The sequence below is a fragment of the Sciurus vulgaris genome, assembly GCF_902686455.1.
Source record: "Sciurus vulgaris genome assembly, chromosome: 18".
Taxonomy (NCBI): Eukaryota; Metazoa; Chordata; class Mammalia; order Rodentia; family Sciuridae; genus Sciurus; species Sciurus vulgaris.
Window position 1 is genome coordinate 28,289,255 of NC_136479.1, and position 21,993 is coordinate 28,311,247.

Below are 21,993 nucleotides of genomic sequence, written 5' to 3' on the forward strand. Positions count from 1 at the left end.
TTGCTTTAAATCAGCAAAAAACAACCCAACAAAAAAGCAGGCAAAGAAAGCCAACAGGCAGTCATGTCACACACACAAAACGGGAGGGGGGGGGCAGCAAATGAGTACATGAAAAAAAGTTCCATTTCCATTGATTGGAGAACTGTAAATAATGAAGGCAAATGGACTTTAAAAACCTCAGTGTGAACAGCAAGAGTGTGGTGGTGTCTAACCCAGGAGGAGTGTGAGGAAGTGGGTCCATTCACACCCTGGCAACACACACATAAACACTACCTTTGCTGAGGGCAGTGAGGCACGTCCTTCCATTTTAAAATGCAGACTTCCCACCCCAGGAAGTTATAGTACAGCCATGCTCACAAGTGGGCAAAACAAAGATGTCCACCTAGGAATTCCACTCCTTGCAGGGTTACTCAAGAGAAACAAACACCGACATCCACACGGTAACTTGTGCAAAAATGTTCACAGCAGCACTATTCACAATAGCCCCTAGATGGAAACCCAAATGTCCATCAACAGATAAAACCATATATCCAGACATTATATTATTCAGCAATAAAAATAAATGAAATACTGATACATGCTATAGCAGGGATGAGCCATGAAAACACACTGAGTGAAAGAAGCCAGACACAGGATTCCATTTATCTCAAATGTCCAGACAGCAAATCTATAGGAGCAGAAAGCAGATTAGTGTGGTGCAGGGCTGTGGGAGGAAGCAGGGAGTGACTGCTAATGGACTTAGGGTTTCTTTGGGGGATGATGAAACATTTTAAAATTAGATTATGGTAGGCTGCACAACTTAGTAAATATACTAAAACCCACTGGATTGTACACTTTAAACAGATTTATATACCGTAAGAGATAGATAAATTACATTCCAAAAGGGCTGTTAAAAAACACAATAAAAACGAACTTAGGCAGCCTATTGCAGAAATCTGAACTTTGGCTGATATATTAAGATCTGATGCAAGAAGGATCTGATGCAAGTAACAAGGGACTCTGAGTGTCAAGTCATGCTGCTCATGAGAAAATGGGCCACAGAGGACAGAAACTAAGTGTCAGGGCAGACCCTCCCAGAGACCACATGTCCATGGACAATCCTCGGGGATATCCAGATGGGCGTCCAGGGTCTCTGAAACCACTGAAATCATATTCTAAATGTAGAGTTATCTGGGAGAAACATCTGCAACTGTCATCAGATTTCCAAAGGAGCTGTTACCAGGAAAAGGATGAGGTCCTTTGCACATGGCAGAGGAACACCAGTGCCCCCAGAGTGAACACAGAAAGCTCTTTTATATGTAATTTAATCATTACATTAAATTTCACACTCAAGAGAACTTTCAAATGTACAAGCATACATGGAACCCACATACTCAGACCACTTTCCACTCAACTGAAGTATGGACAGCTTAGCTCTTCCTGGAAATAGTGGTAAACAACGAATTGGGTTGGCGACGAAAGATATGACAGTCAAAGGGGAAGAAAAAGACACAAAGCTGTGTCACTGCTCAGGATGGCATGGTGCCAGCACACCAGTGCCAAAATGTACTCAGACTGACAGAGAAAGTTTGAACATGAACTCCATGACCTCAAGTGGCTAAGGCCTGGCTTTTAGGACTCATTCTAGGTGGCTTGTGCCACAATTTCTGCCGATGTTCTTCTTAGAGATTGCCAACCTAAAAATCTACCTTGGAAAATTAATTACTTGATTGAAGAAAGAACGTTGCTTTGCTTCTCCTGGCAGAGTTTCTAGCTGGCAATGATAAAGCTCCTAAAGTGAGAAGGGAAGAACGAAGCCATTAAATAATTGATAGGAACACACTTCCGCACAAGCCTGTTAGATGCCTGGAGCTCTATGGGGATGCAAGTTAAGAGCCCGATATTCCATTACAACAGATTTAGGCAATGAGGGGCTATTGGAGTTTCTCCATTACTATAAATCTCACTGAAATTAATATTCCAAACAGCACATGGCCTGTCAAATAGGAATGATTTCAGAAAGCACCATTTCTCAAACCTTAAGATGCAGACGATGGCTGTAAAGTAAATGATGATTAGTTTCTCGGCCAAGGAAGAAGGCTGATAAAAGGCGTTACATGTTGATGGATGCATTTCTATAATTTTCATAGGCTCCAGTCACTTTTGCTGAGCTAAGGAACATTTTGCTTGTGTTGTGTTTGGGAACTGAATGCTTTATGAAGTCTGCTTTCCGAGTTACATATATGATGAAAAGACTATATACAATGTGGAATCTGAAGAAGCTAACTTCTAAACTTTTTACATCCATCTTTTATCTACTTTGCCTAATAATGGAAGATACTGTTAATAACTTTTCAGAAAAGAGGGACCACATATTTGTGCACTATATGTCTTCCGACAATAAGAATTGCACCTGCAGAGAAAGAATGAGAAAACAAACGGGGCATACATCAGCAATGGACAAGTTTATCAAAAGTTTTTGCAACTTAAGTTTAATACAGACAGCAAAAAAAATCTTACCATCCTGCTGGGTAAAGGTTTTGTTTTTTTGTTTGTTTTAGAGGAATAAAGAACAAGCAGTTGTCAATCTTGCTTTCCCCCCAAACTGGCTCTGGCTCATTCGTTCTGTAACAGCAACAGACTGAGAGCGAAGATTTGACTTTATGATGGATCCCAAAGAGTTATGACGGTATAAACCAATACTGAGCTTGAACTAAAATACTGAGATATGAAGCAAGATTCTTTTAGTTTACTTACAGAAGAATGCTAAAAAACCACCTTGACATTCAGTGGAAGGCTAACCTGTTTCCTAAGAGACATTCTTTTCTCTATTCAAAATGAGAGAGGAAAGGTAGATAATATTCTAGGGATAGAACAATGAAACAGCTTCAGTTTAAAGTATTAACTCCAGAAACTCCACTTCATCTATTTTTAAGGGCCGAAGTTCACTAAAGGGAATAAAGAAACCAATATTCTGCCTTATCAGGCCGGTCAGTAAATATCTACTCCTTATAGATGTTATCAAGACATCAGATTCTATTCCACCAAAAGCCTTTGAAAAACAAGCCACCAAAAGCCAGTCAGCGAACTTCATGTTGAGAAGGGGTAAAGACCAGGTTTTTATATTCTTATATATTTTCTAAGATCTGGGCCTCTAAACCAAGTCAAATTTAGAATTTCAAAACAGATGATTACAGTGACTATGGCAATAATTTAATAGCACAATTCAGGCTTTTTTTTTTTTTTTAAAGAAACAGACTTAATAAATATTCCAGCCATTCATAAAAGCCAGGGATCCTCTTCCAGAGATAGGATTAGTCTTCAGGAGGGAAGATCCTATTGGGAGAGGTTCAGGAATGCTCACCTAAGCCTGAGATCAGAAAGCACTGATTCACACCTATCTTTCACCCAGATCACACCTCAGGTCTACCTAGAGGAAAGGCTTTTGGGGGAAGATTTAGTAAGCACCAGAAGGCAAGTCTGAGGACAAAAAGAAGTAAAGTAGTGAGATGGCCAAAAGGAGCCAGGCAGGGATGAGTCTGAGGCTTGGTTCACTGCTCTCCCTAAAGAGGGTCTGACCTTACCTCACCTTTGGGGTAGCAAGAGGGACAGTGAGGAGTTGGACACTATACTGTGAAGGGGAGGGCACATCTACAGAGAGGAGCCAGGGACCCTAGCCTCCTAGTGGGCCACGAGAACACAGAAATTTCAAGAAAGTGGCACAAAGCAATCCTAGTGTCTTCACCTTACGTTAACTGGTGAGGGGGTGTTGTTTATGTCTGTTTGCTGGTGATTGTGGCCCTCCACCCAAGACCTGAGAAAAATACTTCTGGTCCTCTTCCGTTTATGTACAAGTGTCATGCAGGTGGAAATTTTGTCCTTCCTGTCTTTAGCCACCAGAACAGGCTGGCGCATGCAGATCCTCTAGACTGGAACATTCACTGCATGAGTGCACATATGCATGAACATGAGACCTCTATTCACACAAGCCCAACGAACCTCCCATTCTTGAGATAGTAATAAAAAAGTGGAATTCCAAAATGGAACACAAACTACAGAGAAAACAAAGCTCACAATACTGGAACACTCAGAAGGAAAATATGGCAGAGCCTGGCATTTTGGGGAACCTACTTCCCCAAATCTTTATGTTCATGCAGATTATCAAAATGATAGTTAAGTCTCTCTCTGAACCCATATCCCAGTGTGATAAGTTAGAAGCAGCATAGTGTGAATACCACCTCCTTACTTCCCCAAAGCAAGGATCCTCAGCTTAGGTCAGGGTCACAGGCAGATTTATGTCTGCCTAAAACGTAAAATACAAAGAGGGAGAACATATTTATAAGCCACATATCCAACCAAGGACTAGTATCTAGAATACATAAAGAATTTGCCATTTTTGACGTTAAAAATCAAACAATCCAATTAGAAAGTGGGCAGAATCGCAAAAAATTCACTGAAGAGGAGACACAGATGGTTGTAAGCACACAAAAAGATATTCAACATCACCAGTCATAAGGTAAACACAAAGCCACAATGAGATAGCACTAACTTATCAGAATGGTTGAAAAAAAAATAAAGGGGTAACACCAGATGCTGTCAAGGATGTAGAGAAAAATCAGACCACTTACTATTGGTGGGAATATAAAATGCCACCCTAGAAAATGGTTTGGCAGTTTTTAAAAACTTACACATGTAATACCATATAACCTAGCAATTGTACTCTTGGGCATGTAACTCCAGGAAATGGAAACTTATGTCTAAATAAAAACCTGTACGTGAATGTTCACAGCAGCTTTATTTGTAGAAGCCAAAAACTGGAATCAGCCCACATGTCCCTTAGAGAGGTGAATGGTTAAGCTGTGATGCAGTAATACTGTGGAATACCACTGGGTTGCAAAGTGAAGAACTACTGACATATACAGCAGCTTGGATGAATTCCCAGGAACTGTGCTGACCAAAAATGTCAATCATAAAAGGTTATGTTCTTCTGCTGTTGTCTGAATATGGTTTGAGTGTCCCCCATAGGTTAGTTTGTTAGGGGTTTGGTTTCAAGGTGGCGCTTTTGGGAGGTGGTGGAACCCTTAAGAGACAGAGCCCGGTGAGAGGTCGTTAGGTCACTTTGTTATGAAAGCACCCAGTTCTCTTTGGCTTCCAGGTTTCTAGATGTGATTGCCTGCTCCCTCATGTGCACACATCATTATGGAGTCAGCATGGCCTTAGCTAGAACTGAGCCAATGCAGTGAAGTCCTTTTCTTCTTAAATTAGCCAGTCTCAGGTATTTCGTTATAGTGATAAAAAACTGACTACTATCATTTCCAAACTTGAGAAATGTAGATCAGTAACTTCCAGGGATTAGTGACGGGGGAGGAGGTTGTAGAAGGAAGGCTAAATGTGGTTATAAGAGGGCAACCTGAAGATCTTTTGGTGTTAGAACTGTACAGTATCTCACTTGGTAATACAGCAATTTCCACAGGTATTAGGAGTATACAGAACTTAAACACAAATAGATAAGCACAGGTAAAACTGGAGAAACAGGAACAGGAAAGATGGGCATCAATATTCTGGCTGTGACATTACACTAAGGCTTTGCAAGATGTTATCACTGGAGGAAAGTGGACAAGGGGTACAAGGGATCCACATTATTTCTTGTAAATACATGAGAATCTCCAATTATATTAATTTAAAAATTATTTATGTGGGAAGATTCAAACCTTCTGTCTTAATCTCCCTGGAGGGTCTGTACCTTCTATTATTTCTTAACCAAATACTCTTTTACACATAGCCATTGATTTCCAAGACTGAAAACAATCTTGGGACAGGCCCTATTTGTTTTGAAAAAATAAAAGAAACTGAGGCCTAGAAATGAAGTAATCCTCCAAAGCTACACAGTAAGTGGCCAAGCAAGCAAGGCTCATGACCCTTTTGCTACTTCACACCACCTCTTTGATTCATAGGCTACTCAAGTACTGAAAATGACAACTTGAGAAAACAAATTGTTCCTGCATGGGCTGTAAAATTTTCAATTTTCTGGAAGACCTGTATGAGAGTAACCTAACTGGTTTAAATGGCATTAAAAAGGGGGAGAAATTATGGAAAAATATATATGGTAAGATATTGTGTACTGAAAAGTCCGTAAAACAAAATTCTAAGTGTACGATTTACATGTACATAAATGCACAGAAAAAGATCTGAAAGAACATCTAGAGACTGTCACTTGTTGTCCCTCCTGGGGAAACTGAAATGGAAGAAGGGGCATCTGAACTTGAACCACCCACAGTGCTTGCATTTAAGTCTGCATTCCAATTCAAGTACAACTGGTCTACTTTTTTTTTTAAGAAGGGGAAAAATAAAACAAACACTTACTGCATTCATAGATCTGTTCCAGCTTATCCACAGAAGAAAGGGAGAAAAATTTATAACCGGACTTACTACCAACAGCTAGGGACCTGCAAAAAAGCCAAATTCAGAAATAAGAGCTGATACATGTAGACAGTGATAATGCACAAACTAACTCCCACGTTAGTTAGTAACCAGCATTCCTACCAGAAATTAGCAGTCCGAGTAATTTCACGCAGTTTATACCAGGTGTGTGGCAGAGGAAGATGCTCTAAGACCAATAAAATACAGACAGACAATACTCTTTATTTGAAATTTATATACTTTTTCTGGATATCTAATGTACAGCATAGTGGCTGTAATTAATAAAAACGTACCACATACTCAAAACACTGTTCTCACCACAAAGAAAGGTAACTCTAGGAGGTGATGGATACCTTAATCAGCTTGACTATGTCACTTCACAAGTATACCTGTATTAAGGCATCACGTTGTACAACTTAAAAATATTCAATTTGTCAATTAAAACACAAAACTGGGGGAAAGATTAAAATAAAAATAGTAAAAAACAAAACAAAAAAAACTTAACAATAAGAAGATAAAAATTAGAAAATGATCAGCTCTAAATTCAATTCCCTCACAACAAACTGGGGATTCTCAATGGATACATGCACGGAGTACGTGAGGGTCTGAGAAGTTAAGTAAGCTAGCACCGCATTCTAAATTTTAAAGATGTTCACAATCTGTGGACTTGGCATCTTTCTGCATTTCAGTGAGGACTTTCACAATCATGCCTCATTCACCTAGCCTGTGCTGTGGCTGAGCAATGGGGGGAAACAAAATGAACCAAAAAGCCAACACAGAACCTGGACTCATATCACACTGTTGGCTTAGAAGGAAAGAGAAGGATCCCTTCTGACGGTTTCACATTTAAGGTGCCATATTAACCACCCAACAGTCCTGCTTTAGTCAGAGGTTTGGAGGAACCTTGGGAGCTCTCCCTGCTGCAGGGGACCAGTGATACCAAATGAAGGATTTCCTGATCAGAAAATTCCCTCTCTCCAGAATGCAACTGACAAAGGAAAGCAGAAGAGAAGAAAGCACAGCTTCAGAAACAGAAAGGATGAGCAAGTAAAGCAGGAAGGTAGAATATAGGAAGAATCAGATACTAGGATCATTTCTGTTTGTAATGTCTGGAAGAATGTGAAAACAAGTGGATAAACCAGAAGACCAGAAAGAAAGAAGCATTTCATAGTATGAGTATCTAGACCCAAAGATAAAAATCAGGGGCACTTTAATGATCATGTCACCTATTAAAATCTTTTAGATTTCCAAGTCCTTACATGCATATGCGAAAGAAATACAAATTTCAAGAAGGAAGCAAATATTAACAAGTTACATTGGTTTAGTTACAGTGGTATAAAAGAGAAGGAGTGAAAAATTTCTACCAGCTTGTATGATTTTTCTTTGCAAAATACTTCCCTATACTGAATTATTTCAGTGAAATAATCAGGTATTCATGTCTATAAACATTTTGAAAAGTAGTAAAAACAAAAATACAAGCTTTTCCAAGGTTAAAATTAAAATCTTAGCAACCCTAGACTTTCAATAAATTGGCGTTTAACATATTCCAGATAACTATGGTCTGCTATATTAAACACCAAACATTTTCCCCTCCACTCTTCATGATTTTAGATTAAAAATAATTCTCAGCTGGGTGCAATGGTGCACGCCTATATTTCCAGCAGCTTGGGAGGCTGAGGCAGGAAGATTGCAAGTCCAAAGCCATCCTTAGCAACTTTGAACAACCCAGCCTAGCAACTTTGAGCAATCCTGTCTCAAAATAAAACATAAAAAGGGCTACAGCGTGGTTAGGGTTAAACACCCCTGGGTTCCATCCCCAGTACCAAAAATTAATTCTCAAATTTTATATTTTCTTGTTTTTTTTAAAGCGAGGAAAAGGTAAATTCTTTTGAACTGATAGTTTTATGTACCAGCATCAAATGGCCAGACTGTAGGGCTTTTATAAAAATATTTTCCAGGGCTGAGGGTACAGTTCTGTGGTATATGTGCTTAGCATGCACAAGGCCCTGGATTCAACCACCAGCGCTCGTGTATACATATACACACACACACACATTCTAACTTTAGTTTTGCTGACAGCCGACACTTTTCCTTGTGACCATCCTATCATCATTAGTAGCCTCTCTCCTGTTCTAATTTGTTGATCTGGAAACCAAATCACCATGCTTATTAGCATTATGTATAAAATTAACAAGCCTTAGAATCTGATCCTTAAGTCTGAGTTATCCTGACTCTCAGTGTGCTCCCCACAGACAGTTAAAACTAGGTTTTGCAAATCCAGTTTGATATCCTTATAGATATTCAGAAACTGATTTAGAATACTAAATGCATCAGCTAGAAATCCAAAAGTCTATAAAATTTATTGTTCATTCCAATCAGTAAGAAATGGAAGTAAAAATATCCCAAGTATTTTTTGAGGTATAGACACAGTATTGTAGGAATATAAACTTATACCAGTAAAGGTAGGCAGTTAAAAATGATGTTAAATATAAGATGGCTGGGAGTTTAGCTTGCAGGTAGAGTACCTGCTGAGAATGAGCAAGGCCCTGGGTTCACTGCCCAGAATCACAACCAAAAGAAAACACTGCCAACACCAGCAAACAGGTTCACACACCCCTCGTTGATTTTGCTTTTCATAAAGTCTCATGATTTGCCTGACCACAATGGCAGAGGTAATAATGGGAAAGGTAAACAACAGGAAACTATGAGATTTGCTCTAAAGAATAATTTTATTAACAATAAATGTTTGTTTTTCTAAAAGTTAACACAATCAGGATCTTTAGGATTTTTTTCTTGACAAGGGGGAAAACTAGCAAACATGCAAACACACAGACCTAGTTGCTTAACTGCAAACCTTCCTCCCCTATTACATTCCTTCAACTGTGCCTGATGACCAAATCCAGAGACCAGGCCTGCATCTTAAACATTCTGAACCAATCCTCTTTACTTTCATCACACCCCTCACCCCTCTTCCCTCACTTCTAGAGCTGCCCTAGGCTGACAATCCTGAGCCTTCTGGGGACTCTGCAGTGATTCTTAGCTTCCTCCACTAGCAACTTATGATTCAGTTTCCTTTACCATTTGCTAGCTTCCCAATTTTGTTGCTAGCATCTCCTTTCTCATTCTTCCCACCTTATGGGTTTAGCCCTTTAAAATATCTTTTATGACATTTATGAGGATTTTGGGAGGGAGCCAAAATCAACGCTTGTGTTTGATTCATGACATTTAACTGTAAGTCTCTGTCATTGAATTTAAACTTGAGCATTCAACATCTAAAAGGTAGCAACTTCCACTAGAAAACGAACATGTAAATCAATACTTGTTCTTAACTGCCTTTTTCCCCCAACCTGTTCTTACTCATCAGTCCATAAAGGCTTTTCCCTTTCATTATCTTCATGAAAGGGCCACACTTGATTAAGAGATTAAGTGGAACAGGTCAACACTGTAAACAGAAAGGAGCCTATTCTCATTGCCAAGTGACTTGGTTGGTCCTGGTGCCCTCACTTAGGACCATGGCTGCTCAAAGTTCATGGTGAAGACAGTACCCCTTCCCCAATGCACCTGTCTCATCCCAGATATGCACCTGGATAGCCCTGAAGTCTTTTGAACTCATTGGTAGCCAAGTAGAGTTCTTTCCTTCACTAATTTTCTTCCCATGACGTTATCACTGTTCACCCAGAATCCACACCAGAAACTGGGAGTCATCCAGCTTCTCCCTTGACTGCACCATGTCCCATGGGTCACACAAGTCCTGGTGGCTAATCAGTCTCCTCCCCACTGGTCACTGTTGGCAGAGTTCTTTTCAGCTACATCCTCTGCACAGCAGGCAGAATGACCTCCAACTTTAAGGCTGAAGGAGCCTTACAAATCATCTTCAAGTTCCAGATGAGGACACAGTGGAGTAGTACCTCACTGAACAGTTAACTGTCACCTGGAAACACAAGAAACACAGTGGAAGGAAGCAATCACTAACTCCAGACACTTTACATCAATCTACAAACACCAGATTTGGGAAGTCAAGTCCCTTTCTTTATTCTATCCCTTTCAGAAATGTTTAAAACTGATTTGGCCACATCACTAACTTCCCACAAGTTGTGGTATCCACTGGAAAAATTTAGTCTCTGATATTTCCATTTACGAGGCAAGAGACCCTTTGACTCTTACTCACTTTATCCAAAAGGCCAAGAGCTTCAATATAAGCCTTCTGTAGTGCCACTTTGAGAAACCAAGATGAAAACCTACCAAATAAAAGAGAGGCCACCCTGACCAGTTGCTCTTGCTGTCTCTTTCACTGCTCTGATTAAAAAACAAAATCAAAAACAAGATGATAAAAAGCAAATAAAACTTAGTATGACATACATATATACTATGAAGTGAAATGACCTCCAAATGTTGTCTTTGAATATAGTAGATGTGGATTCTAGGTGGACATCCCTTTTTGCTAAAATTGTGTTCCTCTATTAAAACAAACACTGGTGTCAGGAAGGGAGGGAAAAGCAAAAACCACAAAGCCTTTCCATAAGAATTTTTCTATTTTTTAAGTGTAGCTTTAAAACAAATTATAGTCATGTTAACCTAATAAACTTTTAGTATAATTCTAACTTACTGTTCCCTCCAATTTATGTATATAGTACATCCAGGACTCTTTGGCAAGTAAAAATTCTGCCATCCAAATCTTCTCTTGAACTAGTAACTTCAGGACAGAGTGTCATTCTCTTATTATACAGGGAATCTGGCAGCTCATTTAAAATAACACAAGAGAACAAGTTCTTACATTTTACTTCCCTCTGATATTAACAAAAAACTAGGGAAAAGTTGATAGTGGTAGTAAATGTTTTGGAAATTTTCTCTCATTCAGACAAGGCATAAAACTCCATGATACTACCATGTCTTACTAGCTTCAAAATAAAAAGGCTTAGAAACCAAAACCAGAGTTGGTCTGAAATGTCCTCTTCCCTACCTGGATTACCTACTTAGCCCATCCCAACTATAACAAACTGCAACAGGTTGTCTTAAACCATTTTTGTTGTGCTGGATTTTAGACACACACAACACTACATATTTGCTACTTTTAATCTTTGTAGATTACTACATTATCTCTAAATTCAACTGTCTTCAGAATTCTGCTCTTAAAGTAGAAAAAAGCAGAGTGGAAAGAACACTGGAGGAGCACTCAGCAGACAAGATTCTACTCCTGCCCTCATCACTGTTAACCAACCATGAGACTCTGGCAAGCTCTGGACCTTTCTGAATTGCAGTTCCCTCATCTGCAGCTGGACCAGATGATCTGCCTCTTTCCAACTCTTAATACAGCCCCCAAATGCGACTGTCTTCAAAGATCTCATAACTTTGAGAAGGTGCTATGGAGCACCTGCGGCATACCTCCGACTTGGTGTTTCCCAATCTACAATTAACATTTAATTAGGGGAAAAAATGTCTTTTTACTTTGCTAATTCCATTCTGCCAGTAGCAACCAACTATTTAGTAGGAGGCCAAGTGACCCACTCCTCTTCTCTTACATCACTTCCTCTTACTCACTTCCCAAGATGGCTCTCCTCCCTTCCAGTCCCATAACTCATCCTTCCTTCTTCGGTAACCTCATCTATTAACTATCCTCAAAGGTCGTCCAAGGCAGCCTCTGAAGAATCAGTTTCCAACTCATATCATATCTGGACAAAAAGCATTCGGGTCTCTTCAAACTGTCCCAAGGAAAAACCACCTCTTGGAAGCACTAGACTCCTCGGGCATGTCTTTCTAACACTTCTCTGGGCTGTTTCTCCCTAGCTCGGAGGCCAGGATTATTGCTAAGTTTATTTCTTGCCTGGAGAAGACATCAAAGTTACCTGCCAAAAAAGAACAACGGGGAAGGAAGAAAAAGAAATGAAAGCGAGAGAAGGGGCTCTCGGTGGATGAGGAGACAAGGAGAGAGGCCGGATGGGGAGAAAGACCGGGCAGAGAGGGCTGAGCCAGGAGGAGGGGGCGGGAGATGAGGGGCCACCCCTTCCCATCGCTCAGCAGGCGGCCGACACGACTAATCGCGTCGCGAAGTTCGGCCTCAACTTTGTGAGAAGCGAGGTCCGAAATCAGCCTCCAGCCAGCAGGTGGAAACAGCCCTACTCCATCCCCTCGTCGCCCGAGGTGCATGGCCAGAGGGTGCGCGGGGAGGCCGGCCGCGAGGCCGCCTCAGGCCTGCCCTCACCCGGGCCCCGCCGAGCCCGCCCCGCCCCCCGCCTGGCTCGGTCCGACCCAACCCAGACCCCGACCCGGCCTTACGTATTGTCCTGGTTGAAGTTGGCGAAAAGCAGCTGGCCGGCGCCGGCCTCGCCGCTCTGGCTCGCCAGGTTCATGGCTGCGCGCGGCGGGGCAGCCCGTGGGGGCGCGCGCGAGGGCGGGTCCGGCTGCGCTCAGGGTCGGCGCCGGGCCCAGCTTGCCGCCTCGGTCGCCGCCACTCGCTGCTGCGGGATCAACCGCCGCCTCATCCCGGCCCCGCTCTTGTTTATGCTCCGGAGCCGGGGCGCCCTGCGCGCTTGCGCGGCTCCACCCCCGCGACGCACGTCCCCTCGGCGCAGGCGCACGGCCGAGGCCACGCCTCCTCACCTCCGGCCGGGCCTGGATTCACGTCAAACACACACACGCGCAGGGCGCGCTGTGGCGTGCTGCGGGAGCGCATGCGCCTGGGGAGGAGAGACTGGGCTCCTGCCTTGTGCGTGCTGCCGTCGCCTCATTAATGCTGAGGGAGCCGCCAAGGGCCAGTGATTGTGGAGAGTGCTCATGCACCTCGTTGTACTTGATGCTCGCTGCAACCTGGTGTAGAGAATGTTATATCCTCACTTTACAGATTTCAAAACTGCAAATAATTTGCCAAGTGTTAGATCAGAGACAGGGAACCACTTTAGGTTCCTGGGATAGGAGTCTACCTATTCATTCAGCAATATTTAGGAAGAGCCGGGCCTGGTGGCGCACACCTGTAATCCCAGCGACTTGGGAGGCTGAGGCAGGAGGATAGCAAATCCAAAGCCAGACTCAGCAATTTAGCAAGGCCCCCAAGCAACTTAGCGAGAACCTGTTTCAAAATAAAAGAATTAAAAGGGGGATGTGACTCAGTGATTGAAAGCAAATGAAAGGGAATACAAAAAGAAAATGAAGACAGACCTCCATGGACCAGTGATGCTTGATTAAGCAACGGAGGGGCACATTTAGGAGGGGGAAATGGGGCGGGCTGCAACAAGTGTCTGGGTTTTAACAGGGCCAGGTCATGGGAGAAGTTTTGGTGGTGGGCCATTTAGGGCAGGGCAAGGGGACGGTTAGGAAGGGGAACAATTGTAACCTTATCCCTTACCAGTCCCTGGGGCCTAGGGTCTATTCCTTCAGTGATCAAGTGCCCCTAGGTTCAATAATCTCCAGTACCAAAAACAAAACCAAAACAGAACAAAAAAACCCCAGTGTTTAGGAAGCGCCTTCCATGTGAACTAAAAAGTTTTTTCTTTCCCTCAGAAATTCTAGAGGTTAAGATATTTAAATAAACAATACCAAAACTGGGGGTACTGGGGATTTTTTTTGTGCTAGGGATTGAACGCAGAGGCTCTTCACCACTGAGCCACATCCCCAGCCCTTTTTATTTTGAGACAGGGTCTTGCTAAATTACTGAGGCTGACCTTGAACTCCTGCCTCAGCATCCCGAGTCACTGAGATTAAAGGTGCGCATGCGCATTACCCATCCCCGCTCACCTGAACTATTAAGGTCCAGGGGCTGTGCCGCCAGAGAAAGCTTCCGGAGGAGAAAAAGCTGAAGTCTGAATACCAGCTAGAGGCGAGGGAGGCACTTTGAATGGCAGAGGTTTCGGTGGGAAGGTAGGCAGGAGACGAGATTTGGCTGGAGGAACAGGAGATAGCCAGATCAGGCTGGGAATTGTTAAGCTTCACTATGCAAGAAACTGATCTGTTCTCCCAAGAGCAGAGGGCTGTCACTGAAGATAGGCAGGAAACAGGATCAAAGTTGTGCTTAGGAAAATTAATCTTAGTCACAGGGTCAGGAACAAATGATTGAGAAAAACAGGATGGTTGGAGAAAAAAAAAAAAAAAAAAAAAAAAAAAAAAAAAAAAAGGAATAAATGCCCCCACCTCACAACACACTCAGAAATGAATCTGAGCATGTGTAGCATGCACAAGGCTCTCTGATGAATCCCCAGGACCTCCTTCCCCCACCCCCAAAAGGGAAAAGAAATTAATTTTAGGTGGCTCACAGATCTAAACATAAGAGGTAAAATCAAAGAAGTTTCTAGAAGGAAACATAAAAGAATGCCTTCGTGATTTGAGGTAGGTAAAGTCTTCTAAACAAGAACTTGAAGTACCAACCACAAAACTAAGAACATGTGCCGTGGTGCACGCCTGTAATTCCAGGTGACAGGGAGGCTGAGGGGGAAGGATGGCAAGTTAGAGGCCTGTCTGGGAAACTTTGCAAAACCCTGTCTCAAAAATAAAAAAAAAATTAAGGAACTGGGAATGTAGCTTAGTGGTGGGCACAATTGGGCTCAGTCCTCAGTACCACAAAAAGAAAAAGAGGAGGAAAAAAGAAAGCTTTGAGAGGTTGAAAAGAGAAGCCTCCAAAAAGGATATATACATTCCCAAAACACACTTTTGACAAAGGACTTATCCAGAGTAGTTAAAGAAGTTCTACAAATCGATAAGGAAAATCCAGGTAATTTATTTATTTTTTAAATATAAGACTTTATGGAATTTATTTCTTGAACAAAATGGTTTTTTTTAAAGTATATATTACAATGATTTTGAAATACAAGAGGTTATTGATATTTGATAATCCTGTGGCATTTTATTTACTTTTGTCCTTTGGATTATATTTCAGTATTTTAAGTTTATAATACATTATTTCTTAAATGTGGTTCCCACATCTTCTCACATGAAAGGATCAAGACACTTATTTAAACTGATTAAACCAGAAGATACAAGAAATAGAGGTGTACCCACATGAGTATGGAAAATAAGAATATTTTTATGAGCTGTTGTTCTGAAAGTACATATCTAAACTGATATATCTAAACTGACCAGTTCAAATAAGTTTCTTTAATGATAAATGCATGATACATTCCATTGGACTCTTTTTTTTTTTTGTACCAGGAATTGAACTCAGGGGCACTCGACCACTGAGCCACATCCCCAGCCCTATTTTGTATTTTATTTAAGATACAAAATTGCTGAGGCTGGTTTTGAACTCCAATTCCTCCTGCCTCAGCCTCCCCAGCCGTCGGGATTACAGGCCTGTGCCATCGTGCCAGGCTCTACCAGACTCTTACCAGTTTTGTGCTTATTAACTGGCAGGGTAAATGGATAGGCAATTTTTTTTTTCTTTTTTCTTTTTCTTCTTCTTTTTTTTTTTTTTTTTGTACTGGAGATTGAACCCAGAGGTGCTTCCACTGAGTCACATTCCCAGCTCCTTTTTTATATTTTATTTGGAGTCAGGTCTTGCTAAATTGCTGAGGCTGACTTTGAACCTGCGATCCTCCGGCCTCAGCCTCCCCAACCGCTGGGATTTCAGGCACGCGCCACCGTGCCCTGCGGCAATTCATTACTGGGCAAAATACTTCAATACACGCACTTCCCCAAAGAGGGCCTCAGAAGGGTGAAAGCACCTGAAAATGTGGTCTTTGTTAATATTCATCAAGAAAATGCAAGTTAGGAGTGAATAAGACATGGGGCGCGGTGGCGTATGCCTGTCACCCCAGCCGCTGGGAGGCTGAGATGGGAGGATCGCAGTCTAAAGTCAGCCTCAGCAAAAGCGAGGCCCTAAGCAACTTAAGTGAGACCCTGACTACAAATAAAACACAAAATAGGGCTGGGGATGTGACTCAGTGGTCAAGTGCCCCTGAGTTCAACCCCAGATACACCCCCAAAAAGAGTGAATAAGACACCATTAAGCATTCCCCAAATTGTTAAACAATTGACGATACTGCTTTAGTCAGCTTTTTCGCCACTGTGACTAAAAGACCTGGCCAGCACAATTCTACAAGAGGAAAAGTTTATTTGGAGGCTTACGGTTTCAGTCCAGGCAGCCAGGTCCATTCCTTGGGGATCAAGGTGAAGCTGAATATCATGGTGGCAAAGTGTGGCAGAGGGAAGCGGCTCACAGGGAGAATGGGAAGCAGAGAAAGAGGCTCCACTCTCCAGATACAAAATGCATACCCGTAGCCACGCCCCCAATGAATTACTTCCTCCAGCCACACCCCACCTGCCTCCAGTTACCACTCAGTTAATCCCGTCAGGGATTAATTCAAGGCTATGGCCCAGTCATTTTCTCCTGTAAACCTTCTTGCCTTGTCTCACACAGGAGCTTTTGGGGGACACCTCACATCCAAACTATAACAAATACCAATTGTGTGCAACATTTAAAGCAATTGGAACTCTCATACACTGTGGAGGAAGGTGTAAAAATTTACAACTACTTTGGAAAATGATTTGGCAGTATCTACTGCAGTCGAACATGTACATTCCCTATGACTCAGCCGTATGGAGTCTAGGTCCTGTCTGCCCTCTGAATCCTCAGATTCAACCAGCTGCAGATTGAAGATATTTGGGGGGAAGTGGTATCTGTACTGACTCTGACTTTTTCTTGTCATTATTCTCTAAACAATACAGTACAACTGCTTACATCGTATGAGATAGTGTAAGTAATTGGAAAATGATCAAAAATAATGTGGAAGGATGCTCAGATTATATTTCAAATAACCATACCATTTTATATAAGGCACTTAAGCTTCTGTGAATTTTGGTATCTTGGGCAGGAGGAGAGGGCAGTTCCTGGGACCAATCCCCCATCTATATTGAGGAATGACATGGACTCTAAAGAAATCAGTGCATATTTCTATCAAAAGAGTTCTCTGAGAATGTTCATTGCTGTTTTATTTATAATAATCACAAACTGGAAATAACCCAATCATCCATCTACAATAGGAAAAATAAATAAATTGTGGTATAATCACACGAAAGAATACTGAACAGAAAAGGAATGGAAAAGCTGGACATGGTGACACACACTTGTAATCCCAGCAACTCAGGAGGCTGAGGCAGGAGGATAGCAAGATTGAGACCAGTTTCAGCAATTTGGCGAGGCCCCAGGTAATTAGAGAGAGCAAAACCCTCTCTCTAAGTAAAAACTAAAAAGGATTGGGGATGTGGCTCAGTAGTAAAGCTCTCCTGGGTTCTATCCCCCATTCGAAGAAGAAGAAGAAGAAGAAGAAGAAGGAGAAGGAGAAGGAGAAGGAGAAGGAGAAGAAAATATATATACAGACACAATGTGGATGAGTCTCACAGGTTTGACATCGAGTGAAAGAAACCAGACATAAACAAGTACATACTCTATGACTCTGGTGGAGGATCGGTTGGGTGGGGGCAGCGGGAGGCCAGGTGGAGTGCTGGAGTTGCCTTATATCTTTTTTTTTTTTTTTTTTTGAGATGATATCTCCTTATGTTGCCCAGGCTAGTCTTAAACTCCTGGGCTCGAGAGATCCTCCTGCCTCAGCCTCCCAAGTAGCTGGAACTATAGACATGCGTCATCATGCCCGACTGGAGGAGTAACAGGGATTGAACTCAGGGGCACTTGACCACTGAACCACATCCCCAGCCCTATTTTGTATTTTATCTAGAGACAGGGTCTCACTGAATTGTTTAGCACCTCACTTTTGCTGAGGCTGGCTTTGAACTTGTGATCCTCCTGCCTCAGCCTCCCGAGCCACTGGTATTACAGATATGCACCCTTTATCTTGATATCAAGGATTGACATGCCCTTGTCCATATAACCAACCACTGAAGTCAAGACATAGGGTGGGCACGATGTCTTTGGTGGTTCTGTCTTTACCAGTCGCATGGCCTATTATTGACCAAAGGCACCTAAAGAGGTGATCCCTGCCTTCCGGACACAGTTCTCCAGAATCTGTTACTCCAGCTGGGATGATAACTCTTCTCTCTATTGCTTCAGTGAATGAAACCCTGAAATTGTTTAGAAGTAGACTAAGTGTCCGATTTACCAGGGTACCTAGTACCCAGGGTACTAGGGAGCCCCTTGGGGATTAGGATCTCAGAATCCAGTGAGCCCAGGGTTATGTGGTGGAAACAAACGTCCCCAAAGAGGACTAATAGGTGTAATGGGCTTCAGTTCCCAGATCCTTTCTTTGCTTTCTATTTCTGTTTTGAACTTCATATCTTCTAATATGCTATATAATGCTCTTTCCCAGCTAGAACATAAGCAGGTTTCTGTCTGTGTCATTCATTCTTTGTTCCCGGAATGAACTGGGGTCTGGGTCTCCTTCCCTTGTGGCCAGAACAGGCTCACCTGGTTTTTGTTTCAGGGTTTTGTTATTTAGGCGGTATTGGGGACCCAGGACAGGTGTTGCTGGAGAGGAGGCTGGATTTCTGCCAGGGACCTGTCCTGTGTGTGACTCAGTGATGCAGTCGGTGTCCCTACTCACCTGGGGACAGCATGAGCTGACAGTGAAGAGTGGGAAGGATGCTCAGGAGCTTCCATCATCAATTCACAAGTTCTCCAAGAGACTAGACCAATACCATCCCCAGGGAGATGAGCCTCCCTTCCCACTTTCAGCCTCAGCAGAACCATCATCTGGAAGTGCTTGGAACATTCCCTAGGGAGTCTTGTATGCAACCCTCAGAGCTGAGCAATCCTCCTACAGGCAAGTTCCTAAATAAACTTGTGGGATAAACAGCCGGCGCAGAGGAGGGAACTAAGAGCTGGAATAAAGGGTGCATGAGGTGAGGACGCTGAAATCAGACAGGCTGCTGGGGCTCATCTCCCTGGGGAAGACATCGGGCTAGTCATTTGGAGAAATCTTGGCCCTGGTTCTTAGGATTTTGGTGTCCTTTTGTAAGTCACATAACCTTGACGAGTATCAGTCTCTTCAGCAAGAAGGGCTAGAGTATTCCACCTTCTGAAAACACTGTTCAGATTGGATAAGATGAAGCTGGCCTGGTGGTGCACACCTGTAATCCTAGCAACCAGGGAGGCTGAGGCAGGAGGATTGCAAGTTCAAGGCCAGCCTCAGCAATTTTAGCGAGGTTCTAAGCAATTTAGCAAGATCCTGTTTCAAAACAAAAAATAAAAAGGGCTGGGGATGTGGTAAAGTGCCCCTGGGTTCAACTCCTGGTAACCTCCACCTCAGCTGCCACCCGCAACAAATAGGATAAGATGGGACATAGCACTTCAGAATAATGAAGCAAGAATCTCTGAAAACCCACTTTTCCATAAAAGCAAAGATAAAACTGACAAAACTGTCTAATTTAACCTTTTCATTATGCCAGAAAGACTGAAAAGAATTTATTCAAATAAAATGATTGAATCACAGTAAAAACACTGAGTTTTGTGGCATTTTGATTTGCCTTAAGTCCATCCCTCTCTCCCTAACCCGTGGTAGTCTTAAAAAATAGGTTTGCAAACATGATAGCATGGTATGAGCATCCTACTAGTCCTGGAAGAGGTAGAATGGACTTGGAGATCCCCAAAAGCTCCATCCCCAGAGAACTGTCACAAATTGTCCTGTCTGGTAATTTGTTGAAAAACTTCATTTTCAGAGCTTGTCTCATCTGATCTAGGAGTTTACCTGTGTCTGTGCAAACAGCCATGTCTCTGAGACATCTGTCCAAAACAATCAGCGGTGATCATTCAGCAGTATAACCACCTGAGGCAGCGGTACCTGTTGCGTTAACACGAGATTTAAAAAAAAAAAAAAAACAACCTTAAGAGGAATAGCTGAGGAATGAGCTGTCCACAAAAGCTTTGAAAAGTTCCCAGCAGATTCCTGAGAATCTAGAGGGCTATGTGTATGTCCAGGGCTATGCACATGTGCAAGGAATACTTCAGGGCCTTACAGTCTCATCTCTGGTTAAAGTTGAGGCTCTGTAAAACCAGGAAGTGAAGGCTAAGGCAGAGTTGAAAACTGTTTGCTGGGGCATTGAAGACATGCCCCAACATACACAGACATAATGGCTCAAAGGATTTGAGGACATCTCTCCAAATATTAGCTGACTGCTCAGATAACCAAATAAAGACTTCAGTGATTGCACACAGCAAAAAATACAGACTTTACAGAAGTAGTCCACAAAAATCACTAAACAAATAAACTGATAACAACAAATGACATCAACAAACAACATCAAAACTTGGACCAGGGAGAGGAATATAATTTGCAGAGTTGCCATATTGTATTATTAAGATACCCAATTTTCAATGGGACTGTGGATGTAGCTAAGTGGAAGAGCACTTGCTCAGCATGCATGAGGCCTTGGGTTCAATCCCCAGCACCACAGACACACACACACACAAACACAAAATCCCATTTTCAATAAAGTACTATTCAAAACAGAAAAAATATGATGCCCCAAAATTGGGGGAAAACTAGCCTGAAGGATCAGAGAATAGAATTAGTGGACAAAGACTTCAAAGCATCTATAAAGCATTTATAAATTTGTTCAAAGATCTTAAGGAAATCATGTTTATGGAATTTAAGGAAAGGTATGATGCAAGATGTCTCAGCAACTGGAGAACATTGACAAAGAGATAGATATCATTAAAAAAATCTAATAGCCAGGTGCAGTGGCATATACCTGTTAATCCCAGCAATTTGGGAGGCTGAGGCAGGAGGATTGCAAGTGAGGCCATCCTCAGTAACTTAGTGAGACCATGTGTCAGAAAAACAAAACAAAACAAAGGGCTGGGGATGTAGCTCAGTGGTAGAATATCCCTGGGTTCAATCCCTAGTGCTGGAAAAATTTTTAAAAGGACTTAATAGAAAGCCAGAGTAGAAAACCACAAATGAAAAATTCACTGAAGTGGTTCAACAGCAGATTTGACTGGCAGAAGGAAGAATTAATAAACTTAAAGACAGACCAAGTGAAGATATTTAGACTGAGGAATGGAAAGAAAAAAGAATGGAGGAAAATGAGCAGAACTTCTAAGACCTATGGTGTACCATCAGACTTACCAACCTATGCATAATGGTAGTCCCGGAAGGATAGGAGAAGGAAAAGAGGCATAAAGAGTATTTGAAAGGCTGGGGTTGTGGCTCAGTGGTAGAATGCTTGCCTAGCACATGTAAGGCCCTGGGTTCGATCCTTAGCACCACATAAAAATAAAACAAAGGTATTGTGTCCGTTACCTCTAAAAAAAATTTTTTTTAAAGAGTGTTTGAAGAAATAAAATGTGGAAACTTTCCATTTTTGATGAGAACCAGTCATCTTCACATTCTAAAAGTTCAATGAACCTCAAGTAGGATGAAGTCAGAGAATTCTACAACTAAGCACACCAAATTGTCAAGAATAAAAGATAGACCATTATGAACGCATCAAGAAAAAAGGTAGTTTATCCCATGCAAGAGATCTTCAATAAAATCGACGGTTTTCATCAGAAAAGATGGTCACCAGGTAGCACTGGGACAACATAGTCAAAGTGCTGGGAATGGGTGGGGGAAAGACCATCAACCAAGAATTCTACATCTAGCAAAACTGTTCTTCAAAAATGGAGAGCTGGGTATAGCATGCCTGTAATCCCAGCCACTCTGGAGGCTGAGGGAGGAG

At 42.2% G+C, this 21,993-nt stretch overlaps 1 protein-coding gene across 1 annotated transcript in view; it reads right to left on the bottom strand.

Annotated features, from left to right (window-relative positions):
* Nucleotides 1–12,953, bottom strand: part of WIPI2 (WD repeat domain, phosphoinositide interacting 2) — a 33,998-nt gene extending 21,045 nt beyond the window's left edge. Inside the window, 2 exon segments of the mRNA XM_079120437.1 lie at nucleotides 6,343–6,425; nucleotides 12,673–12,953. Coding sequence (XP_078976563.1) covers nucleotides 6,343–6,425; nucleotides 12,673–12,746 — 157 coding nt within the window. The 5' untranslated portion in view covers nucleotides 12,747–12,953.
* Between the last annotated feature and the right edge of the window lie 9,040 nt (nucleotides 12,954–21,993).